The sequence below is a fragment of the Hemibagrus wyckioides genome, linkage group LG15 (assembly GCF_019097595.1).
Source record: "Hemibagrus wyckioides isolate EC202008001 linkage group LG15, SWU_Hwy_1.0, whole genome shotgun sequence".
NCBI classification, from domain to species: domain Eukaryota; kingdom Metazoa; phylum Chordata; class Actinopteri; order Siluriformes; family Bagridae; genus Hemibagrus; species Hemibagrus wyckioides.
The window spans coordinates 9,353,658-9,380,494 of record NC_080724.1 but is presented as its reverse complement, the minus strand read 5'-3'; the positions used below and the strand labels follow the sequence as shown (position 1 = coordinate 9,380,494).

At 35.2% G+C, this 26,837-nt stretch overlaps 1 protein-coding gene across 1 annotated transcript; it reads right to left on the bottom strand.

Annotated features, from left to right (window-relative positions):
• Nucleotides 1–1,332: 1,332 nt before the first annotated feature.
• hoxc13a (homeobox C13a) lies at nucleotides 1,333–5,177 on the bottom strand. Its single transcript, XM_058410247.1, has 2 exons — nucleotides 4,398–5,177; nucleotides 1,333–2,765 (listed from the first exon to the last, which is right to left on the bottom strand). The coding sequence occupies exons 1-2, from the start codon at nucleotides 5,059–5,061 to the stop codon at nucleotides 2,509–2,511; spliced, it is 921 nt and encodes a 306-aa protein (XP_058266230.1). The 5' UTR covers nucleotides 5,062–5,177; the 3' UTR covers nucleotides 1,333–2,508.
• Between the last annotated feature and the right edge of the window lie 21,660 nt (nucleotides 5,178–26,837).

The following is a 26,837-nucleotide window of genomic DNA, read 5'->3' as shown; positions in this document are numbered from 1 at the left end:
TGTAAAATAATTGGATTTGTTGCCGTGCTATCCGTGAAGTAAATATAGATTGTTGTTACATATACAGTGCACTCCGAGGTCGGCACTAGTGTGTGTACACAAATGCAAGTAAAAACGTAAAAGACAATATTTTTTCAGTTAATTTTTATAAGTCGTGTAATCTGAGAAGTCTCTTTATTGCTTTAGCCAGCATGCATATTTTCTAGACATACCTGATTCCGAGAAATTCCAGTCTTTGTTGGGGTCCATATTTTTATTCTATTTGTGCAATGTTTCTTATTCGAACTACCTCTATAGGTTATCTATGACTAAAACATGTAAGTGGAACCGCTACTTTTTAATGAGAATACACTAAAACTATTTAGCATTTACACCCGGGTTCTCTGATGGACAGACCAGCTATTCAATATAGCATTAGTTTAACACTATTTTACTACATTAAACTCTAAAATACTATAGTTTAAACTATTTTAGCAATATCCATGATATTTGATAGAAGAATTCAGTGGACAATTTAACCCATCAAGCTGTTGTTTTAGTAATGAATGTTTTCAACTGGCTCATCGCCAATAAAAGACGATGAAATACCATTGGCTGTAAGTAATACAAAATAACCTCGTGTGAGCTTTTTCTGTCTAAATACACAAAAACCCGAAATATTATTCACCGGAAAGTTTTTAAATAGACTAAAAGAATATGGGTATGATCCTGGGTCCAGTGTGCTAATTGGTGCCATTGTCCAGTTTTACGCAAAGAACTGAAGATTGTTTTTTCATAGATTCACAGATTTATGAAAAAATACAATTTAATTAAAAATAACCATAATTTAACAGGGAGTGATAGAACATGCAGTAACTCTTCAACTGGTTACTGTCATGTGTTAAAACATCTGGTTTACCGTTTCATAATGTTTCTAGAACATTACTGATAAAAACCTATTGGAATAAAACATATAAAACATTATAGAAAAATTAGAGCTAACGTTCCAACTACAAAAAATGCAAAAAATAAATAAATAAATAAAAATCCCTCAGAACCCCCCCAAAATTAACGGATTAAATTACTTTAGCCAAATGTTTTTCAGATTCGTAGCCTTAGTTTGATTTCACACACACCAACACCAAAAGCAGTTTTATTTTATTTTTTTACCATTTTAAATAAATGAACATGAACCGGTTTAGGCATATTGAAAAACCTATATTTATATATATATATATATATATATATATATATATATATATATATATATATATATATATTACTTTTAAATAGTCCATTGCTTTCTCATAGTACAAACCGTGTGTATTATCATATAATTGATCGTGAGAATTCGACGATATAGTTCCACACTCGAGCATGTTATATATTATTCTACGTCACTGTGCTCAACTTGGTAGTTGGCTGCTGGCGTTCTATGTCGGAATTATGTATTTGTTGCGTGATAGCACACGATTTATAACACAAATGGCATCCACTTATACCAAGGTAGTGGATTTAATCCAATGATTTGCATTGCCATTATTTATTTAAGAAACATGTCTCCATTCATTACTTTAGGAATTAAACACCAGAATACAGTTCACGTACTTCACAGAAAGAGGTACAGACTGACAGCGTGTGTGAACAGCTCCAAATGCTTTACGATATTTTTTTCTATACATATAACAAGAAAGATTGTGCATTAACGTGTAATACTAAATGTTGCAATCGGTTACAATCATTCCAGTTGCAGGGCAGACATATACTTCACTGCTTAAAAAAGGACACTAAGATGATCTTGACACATTCTATTTTACAGCCCTGTCATTTGCCAGAACATGAATTAAATAATAAAGACATTGCACTGTACAGTTAACATTAGCAGCCTGCTTTACCATCGGCATTAAAAAGTAATGTATCCCACAGTGAAACATTTAGCTTTTGAAATCTCGAAGGCTTGTTTTTTGGATATAAACCTGTTTACTCCTGCCATCCCAAAACAATGCTTTGTTTGAGACATCACAGATTCAGTGTTCAATGTTTTCTTTTGTCTCTCCAGTTAGTTCTCATTCAACCATAATTTTCAAATAAAAATTTACTAATAATACTTCATGCGAGTTAAAAGTCCTTGTGTGTTTCTGCTGATTTTTGCACTGGTTTTTACACATAAACAAATGTTCGTGTCTCCTTTTATCACTGAAAGAAAGCACATGACCAAACTGTCTCTTGGAAACCCAAATATTTTAAATATTATATATTTATATATATGTACATTCGTAGAAAAGAGCAAAGTCGAAATGATTTTGAATATGTTCACAGTTTTTAGGGCATGGCCTTTGTCCCTTAAAGCTTACGGATGAGCGATTATTAAATCGTGTGCATTTTTTTTATTATTAAATAAAGTAAAGCCAGACTTGGGTGATGTGACACGGTCTCTGATTTTCTTCTTTCATGGTTTTTGAGAAGAAGTAAATATCAGACTTTCAAAACATAACGAGATGAGCCGAGAAGCAATTCATGGGACATCCATTAAGTGTGCATGTGACTGTTCGCCTTAGATTTGCTGATAAATTTCTTCTCTTTCACTCTGCGGTTTTGAAACCAAATAGTAACTTGACGTTCAGACAGATTGGTGGTGGCAGAGATGCGTCTTCTTTTGTCTTTAGTGATGAATTTGCTGGCTGCGTATTCTTTTTCCAGTTCCTTCAGTTGGATCTTGGTGTAGGGAACACGCTTTTTGCGACCTCGCCGGTAACTGCTAACCTCAGGTTGCAAAGGGACAACATCTGAAAAAAAATATGCATAAACAAAGTAATTCATAAACACATTTCTGCTAAAAAATAATAATAATCTGCTAAAAACCAAGGTCTGAAAAATGTTTTCACAAATAGGCATGCTTATTCTAAGCATTTGATCCATTAGAAATTTGCTGAGACAAGTTCTTCTGAGAAACGTGAGTTTGTGTAAATACGTTTGTCTCATATATATATATATATATATATATATATATATATATATATATATAATTTCAGTAACATCAAGTCAAACAGCATTCTTAAAGAATACGGCTCAAAGGTTTTTTTCCAGGTCCATTGGCCAAATACGTACCAAAATATTTCCTTCCTTCACGGATTTAAGAAAAAAAATTCAAGACAAATGCAATTTCTTATTGTATATTATATAATATTTACTACATACCTTTAAATAATATAACGTCTTACAATAATAATATAAGACTACATAGGCCTACCTGTCAGAGAGAATTTCCGAATATGTTATATATTATATAACAAGCTAGGATAGCTCGTTTTAATAATGTTACATTCAGTAGTTTGAGAATCAGCCTTTAAATCATCCTACTGCTCATTTTTAGTCAAGTAAATAGCAGCGAGTTCATCTCTTTTTCACTTCTTGCCACTGACAAAATATTTCTTGTTAACTCTGAAAAGCCACCTTAAAATAGACGATTATGGACTTTTGGCATAATTTATTACTTCCTAGATATTAAAGCTGTGCTCAATGATAGATGGTCAGAAAATTTGTAAGAAAAATTTTTATATAATTCTTATTTGTATCTTATTTTATGTATTGTTCTTTTGGTAAACAGTCCGTGTATGGATAAAAAGCGCTTTAAAGTAAGAACTAAGCACGCGCGTGCGCGCGCGTGAAGCGTGTGCACGCGTGTATGCCAGTATGTCTGACTTTCTGCTCCCCCGTTCCTCTCTCTTTCTTTGCCCCAGTTTTGACTAGCAGGAGAAGTCATACCGTGTGACAAGTCTTTTGTTTTGCACTGCTGTGTCTTAAATTGAACAACAACCATTATAGGCTGCCCAAACTACCCAGCTGGCCGTGCGTTGTTTGGACAATCCAATGAACACCTTGCTTGTTTACATATAGCTGTCCCGCCAATTAATTACACTGGACCTAATTGGAAACTTAGTTAGATTGTTTCCTCATATCTAAAAAGAGGTTCTTTCATGCAAAAGTAAAACAAATGCCAAGTACTAGCATGACACTTTCATGTGCAAATCTGCAAATAGTCCATAACATACCACAGGCCACTACAGGGATTTACAGACCCAGTACAAACAAGACTCAGCATATTATTATATAGGAGGAGCAAAGGTAGCTTATATTGTCATACCTTGCTCTAACCTGCATGGTTGTCCTGCTTGATTGACCTTTCCTCCAAGCTCAAAACGAAAAGCTTTTGGGGTTGTTTATTACATACCGTTAATATTTTAATTAAATCCTAGAATTACATTATGTGAAATTTAAAATAAGCAAAATGCATGATTTAAATATTTCAGGAATATTATTATTATTATTATTATTATTATTATTATTATTATTATTATTATTATTATTATTATTATTAAATCTGATGAGAATAAATCTAAGAAGCTAATATCAAATACCTGGAAAAGGAGATTTCCAAAGATGAGACGACTGTGTTTGTTCCTTTGAACAGTACACCTGCCCATCCCAGCCGTTTGACAGAGCCCAATGCTGATAGCCCTCCATTGGAATCAGCGCGTCGTGTCGTGGCTCAGGATGTGCGCTAATGCTCGGGACCACCGACACATCGAGATAGCCTGGAACCGCCTGATATGAACCGGCGAAGCTGGGGTAGAAAGCAAATTCCTTTGCCCTACTGGAGAGGTCTTCCGTAGGTAGTGCCGTACTGGGCTCGGTGTATTTGTCTGCGGGATGGTACGAGCACGGCTTCTGTTGCAAGTTCACGTTGTGCGAATGAGACAGCCTGCAACCGTAGTACGGGTTTCCAAACGGGTAACTATAACCCAGAGAGGCGCTTGACGACGTCTGAGGCGCGGGACACTGCCGTCCTGCGTCAGGTGAAGATATATCCGAGTACACTGTGCCCTGGTGAGTTGTGATGGTGCCCGAATGTCGCCCCAAAGCTGGGTGCGAGATTAGATCCCTGCAGTGGGTCGCAGGGCAATTCCCGCTCAGTCCCTCCATAGTTTGATTTTTATTCTGACCACTTTCATTCGGGCTTTTTTCATAAACGTACATGAAGGTGTCCGCCCAACGTGGATGCAAGACCAGCGAAGTCGTCATATCATGGGCTGCAGATGCTTTTTAAAAGTCGACTACTCCACTGCGATACCTCATTTCCAACTACATTTTACGCACGCGCATGCGCACGGCGAGCTCTGCGCGTCCGGTTCATTAATGTGCAGGCACGTGACTCCGATAACGACTCCGAAGAGACTGGCTGCGGTGGGCGGGTATAATAATCCCTTTAAAGATGCGCTGGCTCACGTTTCACTGGCTGGTCCTGGGGTTTTCAGTGGCCGCACATTGGCTGAGTGAGCCCATGAAAACGATTCTTAAAGGGGAAGTTAGCGATCTCGATTTAAAGAAGACCAAAACAGAACTCACGTTTTGGCCGACAAGGGTATTCAGAAGTAAGCCCTGATTTTCAAATTGGATTCCCTGCGCTGCAGCACAGCATCTATGTTGCCATATATAATACAGAGACTATATTTTACAATTAATGACACTGTCTTTTTCACTTTCGCAGTCTGAAAAACTGATTAATAAATACCATGCATTTTCTAAACAAAATTAAATTTTATTTCCATGGCAGATTTTCTCATATTTTAAAATCAAACAAGAATTTGCATCTTCGTTGAAATGTAAATTAATGACCGTAATATAATAATTATAGGAGGCTATAGCAAACGCTTTCGAACAAGTTTACGCATTGCGCTTCATGTTGTATCAGTTCATATGCATTTCATGTTAAAGTAAATTATATCTAAGCGAATACATAACCGTTAAAAAAAGAATACATAGGCAAATTTCAGTTTTTGCGAGGAAGTCCGATAAACTTGAGATATTCCAGAAATGCTTTGTAACGAAAGTTACATTGTTGCATTACTATTTTGTCCTTCTAAAATATTCACTGAATGCAATCTAAATGTGTTATATATATGCAGAATATTTGTTTATCGCTCGTTATACACAGGCAAATTTTTACTTCGGACGCTTATAGGACTGATGATATGATGAAGAGATTCGTAAAGTAGAACTATACGATATACATATTTAACTGTATGCATATATATAACTGTATGCATATATCAGTTAAATATTTTAACTGTATGCATGTATATATATATATATATATATATATATATATATATATATATATATATATATATATATAGACTATAGGTATGTATACAGTTACAATATGTATACAGATAATCAGCTGATATTACCAAGGGAGAGATGAAAGAAATTTCTGTCTGTCTGTCTCTATCTCTATCTCTACCTCTCTCTCTCTCTCTCTCTCTCTCCCTTTGCCGGATTGATGAATATGAACGGCTCTTCCAAATGGCAGCTGCAAGGAAGTCCAAGGTCAAGGTAAAAACCGCAGACAAACAGGGTCAGTGTCTAGACAGACAAGAATGAGCTACACATTCGGCTCATGAAAACTTCTTGTAGTACTTGAAAAACTTAACGAAATAGATAGTTGCCAAAGAAACGATACAAAGAATTAGTCCCTAATAACAAATTTCCGCTATTACAATGCACTTTAAACGACGGCTGTACAGGGAAACATACAAAGCCTTGCAACGTTTAAATAAAACTAAAACTGCCACGCTGTATAGGCTATGTTACACGGGTTTAAATGTTAAAGATAAATATCATGTTGAAAGGGATTAAATAATAAATGTTACTGTATTAACCAACACCATTGCATTTTATTTGCTTAAAGAGGGCTATTTTTGTGTTATTGTGTGTATGGTTTCTGTGAAATTTGAGCTTTGAACACACATTGTCGTAAGTGTTGCATGAGTGATATGCTGGAAAATAAGAATAGCTCATTCTCATAATAATCACAATCTATAAATGCACAAATGTTTAAAAACACTACCCAACGGTATTTGCGTTAATATTTGAGATTAGTTAGAACAAAAGGTTGTTTCTAATAATAAATGTTTTCCTATAATTGTTGTCATTATGGAATTAAGTCGAATTTTTTTACACTATAACATATAGTCTGCTATTACTATTCCTAGAGTTCAAAAGAAAATAATGTTTAGGTTATCTCATATTCTGAATAAAAGTCTCTGTGATATGCTGTATTTGTTTCTCAACTCTAACTACCAAGAGATAAATGAAAGAAATTTCTGTCTGTCTGTCTGTCTGTCTGTCTGTCTCTCTCTCTCTCTCTCTCTCTCTCGAAAGTAAAAGAAGCAGTTTAATTCAAAGATGAAAAGCGTATTTTGATCGTTGAAGATTCAGTTTGTAGGATGTAAATAACCTTAAACCATTTCTTATCTGATAATATTTTATCTGAGTAGATAGATTATTATTATCATTATTTGAAATGCTTTGATGGGCTAATGTGAAATCTAGTTAGTTGCTGTGTATACAGTAATTTAAACATGTAATTTAGCTTATGATTTACATTCTGTTCAAATGTTGACACAGTAAAACCGAGCATTGTTGCTTTACTGTTGTTTGTTTGTCTGTCTGTCTGGATTTATGCATGTATATATGTTTGCATGTATGTGTGCATGTATGTGTATGTATGTATGCTTGTATGTTTGTCTGCCTGTCTGCTTGTTTGCTCTTTATCGGGAGTAACTCAATTCTGCAAAATAAACAAGTGCAAAAAATTAAAGAAGTACATAATAAAATCTTACAAAAACTATTTCATTCTAGAACCACGTAACACATCGCAGAATAAAACGTAAGGTTTGGAAAAGCATTGGCACTATTTCTTCCTAAGGTAAAGCATACCTTTATTGTAGCTTTGTATTTTGGTCATATTTTGCTAATTATTGGGCAAGGAGATAAGAAAGTAAAATAATAATACTCAAAATAGTTTATTGAACATAGATTAGGCACTCACATCATCAGTGTCAACTATTTGCACGCAAACCGCACAGGATATGGGATATGCTATACTCAGCTGACGTATTTGTTACGAGATCATTTCTACAGTTTAGTTTTTTTTTTGTTTGTTTGTTTGTTTGTTTGTTTTAAGAACGTTTTAGTGATTTTTAAATATTATTTTTATTTTAAACCTTCTTAGGCTCCTAAAATAATTCAAGTTTGGAACCTTTTATGATAGAGAAACAGTGTTGTAAGGTTCTACATGCAGCATCTAGAGGGTTCTTATGGAAGGCCGAAGAACAAATCTTAAGAGTAGTAAGATTTGATCTTTCAACTGTATGCAATCAAAGAACAGTAAAAGAGCCAACCCAACATGCAATAAGATATAAACCCATATGATTTTAAGGTGTTCCTTCGTTCCTGTGCGACGTGGTCCGACCGCCAGACTCCAAGACACTTGTGAGCTCCACATTGCCGATTGCATGATTGTCACGGAGAACTAAAAAATCGATTGCCGTATCAGTTAAAGCTACGATGCAGACGTTTTAAAGCCGGTACGTTTCTTCCGCAGACTGTGTGTTGGCAGACTGTGTGTGTATGTGTGTGTGTGTGTGTGTGTGTGTGTGTGTGTGTGTGAGAGAGAGAGAGAGAGAGAGAGAGAGAGAGAGCACGTTCAGCTAATAGCTAGTAGTAGACAGATTAGTAGTGCTGCTCATCTAGTTACTGTACTCTTATCTATAGATGACTTCTCAGGCACTATACATTGCACACAACTCCTATTTAATGTAATTACACATATTCCCGGGTCTTCAGTTAGGATCTGCGCTTATTATGCATACTTAGCCAGTATGACTGTTATTATGCATATTGTGTGTGTGTGTGTGTGTGTGTGTGTGTGTGTGTATTGTATTTTCTCCCTCCTTATCTTCTTCTGTATGTTTTTGTGCAGCTCTACTTGATCCCAACAGCAAGCATTTCGATGATAAACAAATAAACTGGAAAAAAGATATATTACAAAAGTCCTCCATTATTTTATCTACCTCCCTATCTGCCTACGTTACTCGCCATTTAATTATTAGTTTAGGCCCATGTCAGCGATTACATAATGCTCTTTGTTTTGTATATGTATATAAAGTTTACGTTTATTAAGATAATTTCGGTTATCATTTGAAAATAAACATGAATTTGCTATTCTTCAACAGACAATAGTTAAATAATCAGCATCTGACACTCAGCATCTCGATATGGTTTCATTTGGCAAAGAGATAGTTGGAGGCTTGCCCTAAACCATGACTAAAAAATTTCCAGTTATTGGACCTACCTTCGATAATTTTCCTCAGTGTTTAGAGTATCAGGATCGAAATGATAATGCACGCCTTATAATGTGCCATTGACGCATTATGAATATAATATTATATTTATATTATTTTCTTTTTATATACAGAGCACATCATTATACATCCTGCATATTATTTATGAATATATGAATATCTTTATATGTATTCTGTTTTGTACATATACAAAGATATTTAGTGTGCAGTTCCCCATCAGTCTGTTACATATATTAAATAAAGAATAACAATATATAGTATATAACTTTAATAATAAATATAACAGTCAGTCAAAAGTTTCAGTGAAAGCAGAAATACGGTTTCCATTGCTGGAAACACTGGCATATCTTATTTTCAATACACATGACTGGAGTCTATCGACATGCTATACCTACTGGCACTACCGTGGACGATTAAACAGACCTGCGTAATGCGCTCTGGGCGAACAGCGACCACACCTTTGGCTCTGCACGCACAGTCCTGCAGAGGGAGGGGGAGGTGTGTGGTGCAGAGGAATGGTCTCTTATATGTAACTCATATGAATTCTAATTACCCTCTTCCATCTAGTCTGCCAATAATTCTCAGAAAATATGACCAATACTGAGCACCGCAGTGCTTCCATACCATGGACCTGTTAATGAAGCTTGCAAATCAACTGAGTGATTCGGTGAATATACACGTGTGCAGAGATAAAAAAAAATAAATAAATAAAAACCTTTTTCTCCCCCTGGGAACTTCTGGGTTTTTTCTTACTTTTAAAAAAGGAAAATAGCTCATTTGGCTTTGGTAAACACTGTAGCAGACTGAAACCTAACATGAAGCCCAGCCTGTAGTTTGTAGGAAGAACTCAGATGAAGAGGTTCGACACAAGAGCACAACCCCCATCCCCTTCAGATACAACACGGAGCCCATCGACTATCGATTTTTTCTTTTGTATATATTTTTTTGTTTGCACAGTTACTTTCTACGAATTTTAGCTATTTTAGCTATTAAACAATTTATTATGGCAGGCCTTGTTCATTATAATAATAACCCATTTTTTCTAAACAATTTAATAATACCAATACGTTTGTATATTTTCATGATTTCCAAAGAATTTTTTAAAAATAAATATTTTTCTTTTTGATAATCCTCTTGTTCTTTGAGTGAATTATAATTATTGTTCTGACTACGCGTGCACAAATGTTTCAAGACGCAGACGAATTGTCTGTCTCACATGCCGACGCGTCTAGTCGGAAGTCCAAGTTCAAGTTAAAAGAGGCTGTCAATTATTTGCCCAGACATGTTGATTGCGACGGCAGGCTTCTATTGTAGACTGCACTTCGTCCTGACTCTACTATCCGTAATGAAGCCTTTCTATTTATACTGCTGTGTTATATATGATATTTGATTAAAAAAAATCCAAAATCTGAAAAACAAAACATATTCTGTGGTTATAGAGAATTAATGTGTAAAAAGTGAATGCAAAAAGCCGAAAATACAGTGCACCAGAGCTCTAAGTAAAATGCTATGTATCCTTTATATGTGCGATCTATACATGCGACTCTGTATGCTCTGTATGTGCGATTAAGTAAGATTAAGTATCCCGAAAATCTTGCTTCGTGGCAGGTCTCTCAAGGAATTTAGTATATGCCATTATTAATATATAAAAACATTATGAGAGTAAGTTTTTTTTAAAAAGGGGCCATTTGCAGATTGTTTTTGCGTTTAAAATGAGGATAACTCAGAATTAGCCTAGAAAAACACAAACATTAAAAACTAAAAGTCTTGTGTGCTAATACGGTCCTAAAACGATAGTGTGATTGTTGGAATGCACATTTACGACATCTATAATAGATATGGCATTACATTGCATTTGAATTTTGGAAAAGAACTTTTTATTTATTCCTTGTACAGCATAGCACCCTATACCTGGCTACAACTGTGAACGGAGTATTATTACATTACATTTCTTATTTCTCTTCTTTTCCTCGCAATAGTAAAGAGAGATATATCCTCTGACACAATTCTACAATCAGGGTTTAGGATTTTCATTCATCCTGGGATGAGAATGATTTTCTTTGTTATATGGGCTACTATGTTTAATTAAATTTATCTTACTCCTAATAATACATCATCTTACACATCCAGCAATATCAGCAAAAGCTTTATGTGTTGTTGTCGTGAACGCACAATTCAGGGCTTTTTACATGTTGCTTTTAACCACATACCTATCGATATTATACAGTGCTATGTTTTTGTTGGTGGTGGTGGTTGGTGGTCTACACTCACTCGCACTAAACTAATTAAAAATTGTGCCTTTCAAAAATGTTACTGTTACAGAATCCAAGTTCATCCTTATAACACTATTGTGATTTTGGTCGTTTCGTTGGTGAAGATTGTTGCTGTGTTCTAAAGATCTAAAGATCAGAATCAACCAGACGGTAAAAACGATTGAACGACTTTTTAACATTACAATATCTATTTGTTTCTTATAACAATATTATTTGTTGTATGTTTCTAACATTAGGGAAAATCCATATACAAAAATAAGTAATGGTATTGATTCATTATTACAAAAACAATTTTAGTAAAACGGAAATAGCGATCACGACTTTTAATTTTTCTTGACTGGTAAGACCAGAAATTAAAGAGAAAAAAAGAAAGAAAAATAGGCATATTTCTCTATTGTGTGTAGTTGGCTCTTTAAGGGCAATGACTTTTGGTCAAGGTCAAGGTCTTACGCCGGCCTATTTAGGGTAGCTACTGGCTTCAGTTTTGACGGTTGTTATTGGATTTAGTTGGAATGTCAACGTTTTTTTTTTATAAACAACAATAACTTACAAAGTAAGAATGAGTATTTATATTTTAGATTTGAAGCGGAAAGCTAGTAACAATAGAGCAATCAAGATTTGGATTTTTTTTTTTTTACAGTTTATTATACAGATAATAAGCACAATACAGGTAACAACAATAATTTCGCACAAATCTTCCCACAAAACTGTATACAAAATAAATTTATGCTGTATATCTGTAAAATAAGTGTTTTCTAAACAATATTTGAATGTGTAGTGTTTAGATTGGTATAATGCAACAGAATACCTTCAAAATAATATCATGATCATTCTTTTAATGTTTAAGGTAAAGGACCATGCCATACCATGTTTTGCCTTTATATTTAAAGAAGTCACGTTTCCTAATTTCAGTGTTCTACTACCTATATTAACCCATCGCAATCATAAATTTCATTTATAGCGTTAAATGTAGATCCAGAGGCAAAAGAAGAGCTGCGAATTGTTCTGAACACCTTCATTTGCCATACTCTTTCAGCTTCCCCGTGCAAATCAGAACTCCGCACAAACCTGAAAGGCAGGTGTCTGTAACATTTGCGCGCAGAAAACATTGAATTATAAGGTTCGTTATGAGAAAGGTCTAATTTTAATATACTGGGTGACAATTTGTGCATTATTTAATCAATATTACATTTTGATTTAAGTATTCTTAAATATTTTAATAACTATTGTATTTACTAACTTTTGTATAATTAACCCAGCTTCACATTACAAGCACGCTATATACGAAGAGGAGAGTTTAAAAAAAATAAAATCAGTTGACCAGCCGATTTAAGCTATGAATTCAATAATTGCTTATTAATGGATGCAAAGGAAGCAAAAGTTCGTTTCATTAAAACGAATGATATGAGTGGTGTCGTCTAGACACAGACGAAAGCTGGAGTTCAAGTTCAAAGTCCTTTCCGACAGACAAGCAGAGTGCAGACGCTAGAGACACCTTTAACCCCTGAGCCTAGAAAATAAATCACAACCAGAACATTTCAACGCTTTAAGATCAACTCAAATCTGTCATGTAAATAAGATCTTTTTCACTAGATTTGAATTAGCAGAGCAAATATTAGTTAGACCGGGCTCTGAATGTTATGAACTAGTCTTTCTGTGTTGTTCCTATATAAACAAAAGGCCAGATCCTTGATTCAGAAAAATGTGAGCTGCATTTAAAAGGGGTATCCTCGTTTTTGCGCACATCAATATGCGCTCCATTCTAGCATTTTTAAACAATTAATGTGAAATATATTATCAGTTTATTCACCTTAATTCTAAAATTTTTCGTTTTATGTCATCATTTACATGAATATGTGCGCAAGTGTTCCCCACTTACTAGTTTACAGCGAATAGGTTCCCCTTGCAGAACTGTTAAAAAATCACAGTAATGTGTGTGAATATCTGCACTTTATATCGGATTTCAGTGTCCATGCACTGGCTTAAAACAGAGGCTTCAATTCAGAGTTCTAAAGTTTCTCATCTATAAATGGAGTGAATAAGAACAAAATCTAATACAAAAAGGCTTCGGATACATGTCGCCTTTGCTTAATTTCCGACAAATCTCAATGCGTATAAAAATGAAATCATGTTAGTATAATTAATTGTGTGTGTGTGTTTGTGTTATAGCTATATAAAGTTTGTTCGTTAGAAATATTATTGTTTTTATGTTGTATGTTGTAATCATACACCAATAGAACATTAATGCATTACTTTCTGCAGGTACGGACCACCTGCATGCCTGAAACTCAAAAGCTAAATTCTTTTTAATGCTTTAATTAAACACTAACAATAAAACTTGAAGTTATTTCTCAACCAGTCCTATAAAGGCTAAATACATGCGAATCAAACGTGAAATATAGTTAATTTTTTTTAAATAAACAGATTCAACATAGGTTAAATGACGATGACCAACACAAATTCTGTATTAGTTCATCAAGTACCAGATGTTATACTGAATATACTTATGCAGAATTACAGAGCCATAATTTTAAATTCGGCCTTTATCAAAAGAGCATATAGTCGCTTAATTAATGCTGTTTCACTTGCATAATTAACTCATCCAACGGTTGTAAAGCCACTTGCATGAGCGAGATATTAAATGTTTGAGAATAATTTATATGGTTGTTGATTGAGTAATTTGAAGTCGCTGGATAAAAAATATTACGAAGAAATTTTCAAATGTAGCACTCAATAAATCATCTATTGCGTATGTATAACTCGTACACTATAACCGGGTTTCCATTTTGTATTGTAAAAAAGACTATTAGCAAATATACATAGACATAGGCTTACGTAGCACCCAAAATTTGATTCAAAAATTGTTCTCAAACAGGAAATTTACACTACTGTACCCTTAGCCAGCTTGATGTAAATATCCAGTTAGCCAGTTTGAGGAAGATAGATAGATAAATAAATAAATAAATAAATAAATAAATAAATAAATAAATAAATAAATAAAACTAAAAGTTGTACTATGCCCAAGGGTGGAATTTAAAAATATTGGAACATGGAAAAAAAACATTGATTATATTTCAGCATCTGATGGTCAAACTGTGGTTCAATAATTATTTATTTATTTATTTATTTATTTAATAATAATGCAGAAACAATCTGAATCTGTAACTGAATCTTAAGTGTATCTAATCTACAGTAAAATTGTTTGCAAAAATGAAAAAAACAACAACACACAAAACAAAAAATAAAATGAAAATAAGACACAGTTTCGACTAGAAAATATAAACACACTGATCTCCATCTCGTTATATAGGCCATAGGTCAAATAGTGCACGTTTGCTTATATTTAATATATTAGGTGTAAGGCTTGTACGTTTTACAGACTGTACATCTGAATGCTGCTCACGGATTTTACCGTTTATTTAAGATACCGTGTGGATCTGAGATACAAAATAAATATATACAGGGAAGGGCTGGTTCAACACACTCAGTAAAAAAAATGCAAGTGACATTTTATTCCTTAATTAGAATCCAACAATAAAACAATATTTCATAACAGCTCTTGGAATATAGAATTAAAGGGAAAAAGCAGAATGGCACATAACCCAACATGTAAAACATTAAATGAGGAAACCATACAAGAAAACCTTGCAAACAACTTATTTGGTAAATGATTTTTTTTTTTGCCAGACGTGAAAAAATGTTTTGTAATAGAAGTACTGAGCACTTATTTGCAGATATTTAGTTCAATTTTTAACACAATTGACCTTATTGTATAGTTTTTAAACCTGTTTATCCTAATACAAGGTACATTTATATGATCGTGGTCATTTGTATTTACACATTTAAACATTCATACATTAACTGTATCTGAGTAGGTTGTCTCTTAGTTAGAGTCTCAGGTGATATATATGTTCTGAATAATTCATAATACCAGTACAAAACCATTAACCTGAAAATGTACTTTGGTTCTTGCATGTTTTTGGGTTTGATTTGTAGAAACAGTTACAAGCTTTGTTGCAACTGACCCTAAAACACTTGTTACAGTAGCCCCATGCCTTTCACCCATTACACAATCATACCCTGCTTTAATATTTTCTAAGTTATATATGCTCTAAGTGCCAAATTATTTTATTTATTTATCTGATATTTTATCTTTGCTAAAAGCCTGATATTCATTAGAATACCAAAGGAACATCGGGAAAAAACAATTCATGCACGTTCACGTTTCTGAACTGCAAAAAAAGGTTATTTGTTATAATACATTTTATTCTGGACAGATACCTTTTCAATTTAAGAATGTTACGCTATGCATGCACAGACCCATGTGACCATGGTTACTTCGTTTACAAATATACTTGCGTTGTTATAACTGTGTTACAAGAGTTACCAGAAAAAAAGGCACACGATTTAGTGACAGAAAGTAGCAATGGAAAAATATGAAAGTTCAGTGTGGGCAAGTGGTGCTCTATCAAAACTGACATTTAGCTTTATAGAACTTTCAATAGTTCTATAGGGGAACTCAGTCTCTATTATGATGTATGCTGTGCAACAACTCATTCTCACTCCCAGCGCATGAAGTACTGAAGCACGAGGAGAAACCTGTAGTGTCACTGCAGGCACGCAGTAGAGTGCCTTTGGTTTTGCTGTACATGCGTTGATAACGTTCGCTCCTATTCCAAGTTGTCCACTTGTGATTCGATCACCAAGGACGCATGCTAATGTGTGAATGTGGTCACTGTTGCGCTCGGTAAACGCATTTACTGGATTTGTGTTTAAACCTTTTGTTTCAATGATCTGAGGCAATAAGGTGAATGAATAAACAAAGCAAAGTCCTTAATACATAAAGGCTTTCGTTATTTTCTTGTTGGGTTGCTTTTTAGTGCTAAACCTATCTGTATAGGGTCATAGTTTTCTATTATTTTGATTAATTGATATATTCTGATATCTGATGTAAAAAAAAATCTGATATTTAATAGTAGGCAACGGCTTATTACATATCTGTGGAAGTCTGTTCATTAAAGTTATTTTTGGTGCGCTTTTATGGCCGATCAAAACATTTACCTTAGTTATAGGGACATTAACTCTGTCTACAGTTTAACTGTCTCCTGTAGTTAAATAAAAATCTAAATCTAAATAAAAATCTATATCCTTAAAAATACTCTTTTTCCACCAAAGTAGTGAGTAGGGGCGGTATTACAATTACCCGTTTTCAGTCGATATCTGTTGGTCTCGGGGGCTCAAATCTGTCCTCTACTCTGCACACACAGTCGGTCATGCAAATCGTGTATAAAAGCGGTACATTTACCTGAATTGTCCCGTACCCGATTTGTGCAACGCATGCGCGGTCAAGTTGAGAAGACGCAGGGCGATTTGTACTACGCATGCGTTAGCCGTTGAGGCTCGATTGACATTTGGCACGCAAACCCTCCAATACGAATTTTATCATAAAATAAAAAGGAATAATTAAAAAAATTGTTAATATGAATAGAGCATTTTGCTTCCATTGTGGAAGTTTTCTTACTTAAGATTAAGTGATAATAAGAATTTTCCTAAAGCCCTTATATGGGATATCATTTCCAGCTTTGTGCTTTGGTCTTCAGACAGGGAATACGGATCGGGTAAACACAGACAACCCGTTACTTAATGGTATCTTTTAAAACATGGAGATTCTCTGTTTCTGTAGCTTAAAAATTTGCAGCTTTATTACTTGATAAGCCAAACCTCGTTAGGCAAAAATGGGTTTTTTTTAGTTGTTCAAACCACGCCTTAACATAAAATAGAAAATGGCTTGTAATGTTTTTTTTTTAACTGCAGTGATGATTAGGTTCTACTTTCTAAGTTTTATAATTATATCATATAGCCATCAGCTACTAAAGAAAATGACCAGTCAGTAGTCTCGCAGCTCCCAAACCTGTTTTAGCCCTGAGATTTATTTATATACTTATATATCTTACATTTAATTAAAACTATTCACTCTCAATGTCATTAAGTTACTGCCTTATGTCATCAAGTGTACACATTATTATTTCATATAAGCAAAGATACATTGCATATGTGACGTGTAAGAAAAATATTCATGCTAAAAAAATAAGCCTCTGGATGCCTTTTCTTTCCTCCTCTTGTCTTTTTAGATAAATTAGCTATCGTATTCATATAGCATATAACATACAAGCATATTTATGTACAAGTTAAATGTATATAATTTGAAATTCTTATAACTGCAGCCATGCAAATAAAAATATGAATCCGGAACATGAAAATATGCATCTTTATGAGAAAAATACAAATTTATTGCTAAAAGTATTTTTTCTGTTAACGGTTATTGGCTCGGGTAGCAAAACTCGATAACAAAAATTGCCTGAAAAACTTCAGCTACTTCTGGTACAATCGTTGGTTTGGTGGGAAAATGCTGTAGTTAACACTATATTATAACATCGCAGTATAACACCGCAGAATAAAATATATAAGTTTAAAAATAAGATATTAGAAGGAAATGTTAATGAAGGTACGTCAACAAACATGACTTCAGTCATTCCCCACTGATAAATATCGTAATTAATATGCTATAAACATATACAGATAGCACTAAAAAACGGGGACAACACTGAATGTATTAAACTTTATTTTGGACTGTGCTCTTCTGTGTCCATTTAGTCACATCTTTTTGTGTCAGAACCCTGAAGCACAATGTTAATCTACAAAGCCAGTAAATACGCTTACTTTTTGCACTGGAGAGGTGAAGCCAATGTGCTTTCACTGATGACCACAGGATTAGTGAGCGTTTCAGTAAAAGTGAAGCCAAAGACGCCCCTCTGTGTGCGCGCAGTGACGCTAAAGGCTTCTGCCAGTGATTCAGTATTTGACTCGTCGGGAGTGAGAAAGGGTTGTGTGTGTATGTGGGGGTTTTCCATTAGGAAATATGCAAAGTGGCAAAGAAACAGCACTAAGCCTTTCCTTTCCTTTCCTTTCCTTTCAGAAAGCGGCATAACCTTCATGGTTAAAAAAAAGCTCTAAAATAGTTTTTTAAAAAGCGCAAGAAAATATAATAGTTATTTATGTAACCAGGAAAAAATATCTCTGAGATCACAAGCTTCAATCGCTGTTAGCAACACAACTGTTGGCAATTATAACTTTTACATTTTCATAGCTTTCCCTTTGATTTGTTTGCTTCTATATTTCTTTTTTTATCTCACTACTCACTTTCTAAAATAGCGCTTGTTGTTTCTATCATATATAGATGGGATTTCAATACAATTATTTTTATTTAATACACGATATAAACACTTGCATCTGCAGTGTGGCAGCGTTAATAAGCTATACCTCACATTAAATCTAGCCACACACTTGGTCTTTCCTCTCTCAGACGTTCCAGTCTGAGTCATTGGGTTGCAAAATATAAAAAGCTCATTTACACCTGCACCTTTTTTTTCTTTTCTTTTCTTTCATGCAGACTATTTCAACTTGCTGTTGAAAATGCTATGCGCCTGGTGCAGCAGGATTGTAACATAGCGCTGTCAGGGGCTGTATGGTGAAGCTGGGACAAATTTTATGTAAGATTCTCAAGTGGATCATTATTTTACGCATGGGAGGCATGTTTGTTAACTTTTCTTAAGGATCGTGGACACATGGATAACACACTCATCCCTGATCTCAATTCAGATTACAGTCCATGCAGTTTAATGAATCATATCGTATTAAAAACGAATCATTTCCAGTTGATTCCAGTTGCCGAATAGATTGGCCTAATAAATGCAATTAATTATTATGGTACATAATACAACACTAACAGTCACCTTCATCTTCATCATCATCATCATCATCAACCGCAGTTTGGGCAAATGAATGTAGATTGTTTGTACTACATCAATAAAGGCCCACTGCCTTTTCGAGGTAGCAGGCAAAAACCAAATTACGAAGTACTTAGTAAACATCGAAAGCATCAAATTACCCGTTTATTTACGAACGACTATATGTAGTAAGTTAGTTAATGGTTTTAGGAAAAGCTCGTTAATTAAAGAACATTCTTACGACGAAGCAAACGAACCTAGAGTTACGAACCTTTATGGAAATTACTTCAGTGTTCTTTTATTATTATCTTTCACTTAATGACTTTAATGAGAATTCACATGCAGTATTTGGGTCAGAATAATTACACTCCAAGAAATAAACGTTATATTAGGCTAGAGTACGCTCATATTTGTATATTAATATAAAAGCACGAAGATATTGCACATGCGCGATTTTCACTCCCTCTTTCTACTCATTCACAGTTAAGAAGGAATTTATCTTAACCAGTAGACCAATTTGACTTAGTCAGTTGATTGATTGATTGATTGGTTGATTGATTGATTGATTGATTGATTGATCGATTTGTAGTGCTGATATCCTGGTTTATTCTATTTTTTCATATTTGTTACATTTAATGATTAATAAATTAAATAAAGATGATTACTAAAAAAGATTTCTGTGTAGGATACACCTGTGGGTGCTTCTCATCTCATAAATGACATCTTAATATTACATTTCATCCCTATGAACATTTTATTTACCCCCCCCCCCCCCCCCATATTTTGTTATAAGTTTTTAACTTTATATCTATAAGTTTTATAATTGGATTTTAAATATGAAATTGCTGTTGTATGATATTTATGAAGGGCCCATCTGGGAGCAGTACCCTAAACAACAGGCATCTGGCTAACTGGCTGGCACAAAATAATGCTACAGAAGCACAGGTGATGTAGAACTCCAGAGTGGAAGTAGCAAATACCAGATTGAAACAAGGTGGTCCATTTTTGCCCCTGGTTTGTTTGGACATCATTGACAGTCAGATACATTAAACAACAAGGCACAACCAGGTCAAATAATGTGCTCTGTCTTGCATGACAATTCCTTCAATCAACATACCCATTGTGCATGAGACATCACATGGGGCTCAGCCCTGGATCAAGACTCCAGTCTCTTCATGGGTGTGGGTTCGAATCCCAATGCTGGCAAAATGTGGATTTGGGAAGTGGTAGCTCAAGGCTCTGGGTTACAGATTGTAAGGTCAGAGATTCAAGCTCCAGCACTGCCAAGCTGCCATTGTTGGGCCCAGTATATCATGTGCCCTGAAACCAACTTTCTAACTATGATGTGTAATGAAAGAATTTCACTGTGTTGTAATGAATACGTGACAAATTAAATCTCCTTCTTAAATAATGTCTGCACACAGAAAAGGTGTTGCAGTTGTGGGAAACATTTGTCAAGGTACAAGTAGGCCAAAGAGATTCATTGTCATACTGTCACTGTGGTTCTTTCTGGCAGGACTTCTCCACCACTGGCATCACTGTCTGCTGCATGAATTTCTACTACTGTTGCTGATTCTATCCATACAAATTTCACTGACTTCAGCAATCAGACCACAGAGTACTGAAAGGTTTTCATAAACCACTAATGTATATGTACTAATGTTTACTGACAACACCATGGTGGTATTTTCCATCAACCACAGGGGGGCAAGCAATGCTGCTGAGAGCTATGAGCTGAATACCTACCAGGTTGATACAATTAAACAGCAAATGCTGATTTTATTTGCATCAAGACATAAATCTAGAGCAAGCACACACTTAAGCAACTCAAATAAATTTATTTTGCTTACTGACAATTGTCCATGATAAAATGTCAGAAAAGTTTAAAAAGATATTTTGTTTGATTTCTAAAAACACAATTCAATCACTTCATTTTCCTCAGTAATGCATACAAGCAGGTCCAGTGTAATGTTAAACATTAACTCGAGCAGGTAGAGGCAAGGATTAAAAACTCAAACGCCCATAGGCTAATACACCATGGTGATACTATCCTTGGCATGGATCAGTGTTTTAGTAATGTTAGTCACAGCTCTCAGGACTCTACTAACAACTGTTTAAAATAGGTTGGGGTGCATCAGCTTTTACTACTATCTCTCTCCTTTTTTTCATTTTTTGTTTTCTTTCAGCATATCCACTAATCCACTTTAGCTCCATTTGCAAATTTGCCAGGTATCACACAAACGTACCCTGACTAGGGTGGATGTCATCATCTGGAAAACTAAAATCAACAAGAGACAGGTTTTAATTAATTAAGTATTCAATAGAGGCTTTAGAGGCCCATGGGCAATGGCCAATTTTTATTCATTCAGATTTATCCAGCATTTCATTCAGGTGCATGGTTTGGTCAAATGTTTAGTATGATAATGGAGCCTTCTAAATCAGACAACACACTTTAGTGTTTTAAATAGTGCTGCCATAACTCATAGGCCCAGGTGCAAGTAAATTTGTAAGCACCCCACCAAAATCAACAAAAACAAATGTTGTATAAATATAGTCCAAGATCATAATTAGAATATTCTTCTTTAAAGACAATTAATCCTTTAAAGAACAAAACACATGGACCTACTTAAATTTGGAGACAAATGGCATTGAATTCTTTCTGTTTTGCAGGAGTGTTTGTATTTCTTGTGACATACTGGATCTCAGATACTATTTAGTCTTAGTTTGCTAAAAGAGCATTCTGTACTAGCTAAAGATATTGGAACTGTTAATAACACTTGGCATACAACTGTGGTATTGTGGTATTGAAATGTGGTATTGTGGTATTGAAATGTCAACTTCATGTCTTTACTGACCTTGTACTGCAGACATTTTAATGGAGAGTGTTATTGTCTGTCAGGAGCAGATGAGCCCAAAACTTTAATTATGTTGCCAAATTCCCACACTTTGCCCCAGGTCAAACTCCTGTGTACAATGTGACTGTTAATTTTATTTGAGAAAACAAATTGTTTCCCTGTCTTTCCGATGTCACTATCCAGTAAACAACTAAAAAAATTCACCTGTACTTTCAATGGCTCTACTATCCATCGTCATTTAACCTGGAAGCTTTGTAAAGTTCAAAAAAGCTGTTACTCCCAGTATGAAATACAGCAGTCCCCATCCCTGGTATTCATAGGCTACTCATGTAGCACTTTTTCACATACATGTTCACATTGTTTTTATGAATTGCGTTTAATAAATATCATTTCATCAACTGGGCCCCCTTATGGTCTGGGCCAGGGTGTAATTGCACCACTTGAACCCCACATTGCACCAACACTGTGTACAAAAAAAGGTATTTGGCATGTTTGTTTTTAGAAGAACAATTTTGACACCTTCTGCAAGAATGCATGCACTGAAACAATGGAAATATCCACCTCTGACCAAAATAACACAAGACTTTACATTTAACAACAATTCAGTTAATGAAAAATGACCAAAGGTTTTCACTGAATCAGGGGTCTACAGGAGCAGGTTTGGTATACATGCAATTGCAAATATCTCCCAGCTTCTTAAGTGAAGGTCACTAGCTCGCTTATATCAATCAATTTGTAAAGAGGAAAAGTACTCAAGGTCAAAAGCTGAACCCGAATATGAGCCTAGTTTAGGGTAATCCTGTTTTCTTTCTTTTAACACATCCATCCAGTAGAGGGATAAAATGTGTAACAATCCCTTAAGCATTAATTTACACCTGCTGAGTGTGGACAAGATCGGTACTTACAGTTTTGATATTGGTTTATTCCATAATGTTGAAATGTTTACATTTTAATAATGTCATTCACATTACTTACAGAAACCAAGAAAATGCTTCAACCAATGCATAATATTCCCTTTGTCTAAATAGCAGCACCTGGAATCTATCAGTTTATGCGTAGACCTTCTCCAACCTGTTTGACTTTGTTGTTTATTGGCATTAATATTTATATTTGCAGTCTTAATTCGAAGTATTATGTCATCTAGTATCCACCACACACAAAAAGCAAATCCTGTTTGCAGTGTTAATTTGGCTCTTATTTAATAACCTCTATAATCTTTACCCACACCCTGTCTAGCTTAGTCTTTTATAGTGTTCCAGCTGCAGAGAGAGGTCTCCAAAAAGCCATTTACACACAAACATATATAACATGTCATTGCAAATTAAGTAAATGGAATGGTGCACAAGTGAGTTTTTGCCTCAAGCCAGAGTCATGCTGGGTGATATGCCTGATCTAGCGTTAGAACCCAGTGGATGAAAAATGCCTCTTCATCCATTAGAATCTATTAGACATTCCTTCTCCTTTTGTGCCATCTTCATCTATTGTCTTTCTATTTTCTTTATCACCTGTGCAGAAACACAGGGTACATTTCCATTATGGCATCATGCCTACAGTTATTTCACCTTCATCTGGATCTAGTTATGGCCATTGATGTCACTGCATGGTGTCTTCCTTCCAAACAGTTCACTGCCATTGGCTCTACTTCAACATGTAAGCCAACAATTTGAAAGCAGTCTTTAATTAAATAACAAGGGAGTATTTGTCAGTATCTTGGTCAAATATCAACTGGCTCATAAAGTGAAACATTTGTATCATTATTAAACGCAATGCTCATATTTGTCTTGTCTGTCCTGAAGCATACTAAAAAAAGAAACAAAGAAGGGTGGCAGCATAAATTATCATCTTTAGTCATCAAGAATATTTGTCACACCATCTCAGTGAAGTATTCCTCCAAGCCACCAGAGGTCACAGTCTCTGAGTACTGAGCAGCACTTCTTCTTTGGTGGACTTTCTGCTTTTCCTTTTCTTTCCCAGACCATATCCCTGTCCCAAATGGCACCCTGAGCCCTATAGTCCTCCTTCAATCCCACTTTTTGATGATCATGTCAGATCACATTTTGCATTGAGAGTCTAAGCCAATTGGCCTAAGAGCATTAGTCCCTTAGCCCAATAGAGTGGTTGCTATTATTTTTCCTCAATAATGCATGACAGTCACTGACATTGAATGTGTGTGTGTGATTGAAGCACAATTTCCAACTCTATATACTGTTGTTCCTTTGATCAAAATCCAGATGTCTCTCTAGTCAATGTATCTCTTGAAACCCAGCCACTTTAGCAGTCTTTGTAACTAAAGCCCCAGTAAAGAAAAGCCCCTTTTTAAATTCAGTTTTTCTCTCTTGTCATCTGGATCCAAAATCTGCTCAACATTTTTATACATGAGACAGAGCATGGACGGATGTTAATTGTTTAACTGTATCATGCAATGCACATGTCTGAAAGTAGCTGCACTCATTATTATCTAAAGACTAGCTGTTGCTTACAGAGGGCATGTGTATGCTTACAGAGAGCATCAAAATAACTGTGTGGTAGTCCTGCTTTAACAACTTTTCCTCATGGTGAACTAAGCTCAGGTAATGATGCCTGGGTGTGGACCACTCCAGCTAAATGATATACCCACATATAGTGTGTTCTCCATATGTTGCAGTGTTTATAAGTTTATAATATCCGTATGTGAAGTGGGCAGTACAGCGTTTTCTTTTTTACAGCTCTGTATATACACAGAAGGGAGTGCTCACCCAATGTCCTGCCCTTTGGACCAAGCTTGTCAGGTGATCGAGGAAAGAACACAAGCTGTGAATGAGGTGGTTCTTTGGGCTAATATGGGTTTCTGATACACAAAAAACAACAGCTCTTTCTGTTTTTGCTAGAAGGGAATGCTCATTCAGGCATGGCTTTCTTAGAAAATAGAATGTACATGTTTTTAAGGTTAGTTTTATTTAAAACTGAAAAAGCATGAAATATGAAATGTGTAGTAGTTGGTAGTTTTTGATTAGCATTGCATACTCAGATATCACTACTCATTTTGAATATTCAGTATGTGACTTTATACTCACAAAAATATACCTTCTCAAGTAAAAGATACATACTTAAGGCTTAAATCGGTGGCCTTTTTATGGTTTCATCTCTGCATCATGGAAACAAACAATCTGAAAACAAATTGTTTTTTGGCCAGTCTTGCTACATACTACAGCATATTTGTCACATGCTCTATTTTGTCTTGGTAGGATCTATCCTACAGCTACTGCTGATATTTACTCAACAAATGCTTTTTATGAGGAAACATGATATTTGACTATATGCAAATACATTTGTATAATTTTGTACTGGTCATACGAATATATGATATCCTTAAATGTTTTTTCTCTAATTTTCATTTCTAAAAGTGGAGAGAAACAAAAGGGAGGAATGAAATGGGAGGGAAGGACGATTTTGTGATGGGGCTATTCTCCTGTGCTGCCTATTCTCTTTAACACTAAATGTCATAAAAGTGCCTTTAACTTCTTACAATTCTAATTTCACATATTGCTGTCTCTCCTCCTCTACCTTTACTCTTTAACCTCCCCTTGTCCCTATTGTATGCTGCTTCCCTTATTGCAGTTATTTATCAATGTACAAGTTAAAAAAAAAACCTCCTTGTGTCTCTCAGTATTGAATACTAGTAAAACAAATGCATATTTACTTTTTAGTGCCTTTGGAGTTGATGTAGTTTTAAAATAACAAAAACTAGGTTGGTAAATTAATCCATTTCAATGAAACATAAAGTAATCCTTACTTAAACTATTTCTATGTGAAGTATAAAATACATGAAGACAAGCCTTACTTAAACTAGAGCTGTGAACATTCACTGTCTACTAATGATCCTGGTCGGCTGCTAATGATTACGTGTGTGTGTATGTGTGTGTGTGCGTGTGTTTCCTGTGGACAGACGGAGGCTAATAACACCATATTTTCAAGAAAGACGGAGGGCCCCTGGCCATGCCTTTTAAGATGCATGCCACACACTTAACACCACCCACAGTCTTCAGAGGCATCAATGATGGCCATTACGTTTTCACTCTCAGTAGCTAGAGGCTGCCATGACAAAAATGTGCAAAAAATGATTAGTTACTAGTTCCAAGGGGCAAATGTCAAATATCTGTAATTTTTTTCCAGAATGCTGTCAAGTCACTATGCACAAGTACTAAGGATGGGCAAACTGAAAAATAAAGTGTGTGATTCACTAGTGTATGCACTACCAGCTAGCTGTCAGTGGGATTGATCAGTCTGGCTAGCGAAGATGTCAGCAGGTCTGAGCCAGTACATCACTTAGAATCAGAAGGTGGTGAAATGTAAAGATACTGGCCAGGCAGTAGGGCGGGGAGTTTGTAGTGTGAGGCAGAGATAGAAACAAGGAAAAGAAAGACAGAAAGAGAATGTGTGAGGGAGTGCACATAACTGAGCACGCAAGACAGAGAAAATGCTAGGGGTGCAGAAGCTATTTGCAGATGTCCAAATAAGCAATAAATCACCACTAGAACCTGGGGGCGCTCAAATGTTTTTTGACTGAATGTGTCTGCCAGTTCAGAGTCTCTGAATGACTAAAACAGTAGCTGTAGTCCTCGGGGTGGCTACACACTCCCCCATCCCTGACCAACCACAGACTGTGCAAACACACACACGAAAGTAACAGAACCAAAATGGTGCCCATTCACACGCTTCAAGAGATGGCCTCTCTCAGGCCAGGGAATGTGAGGG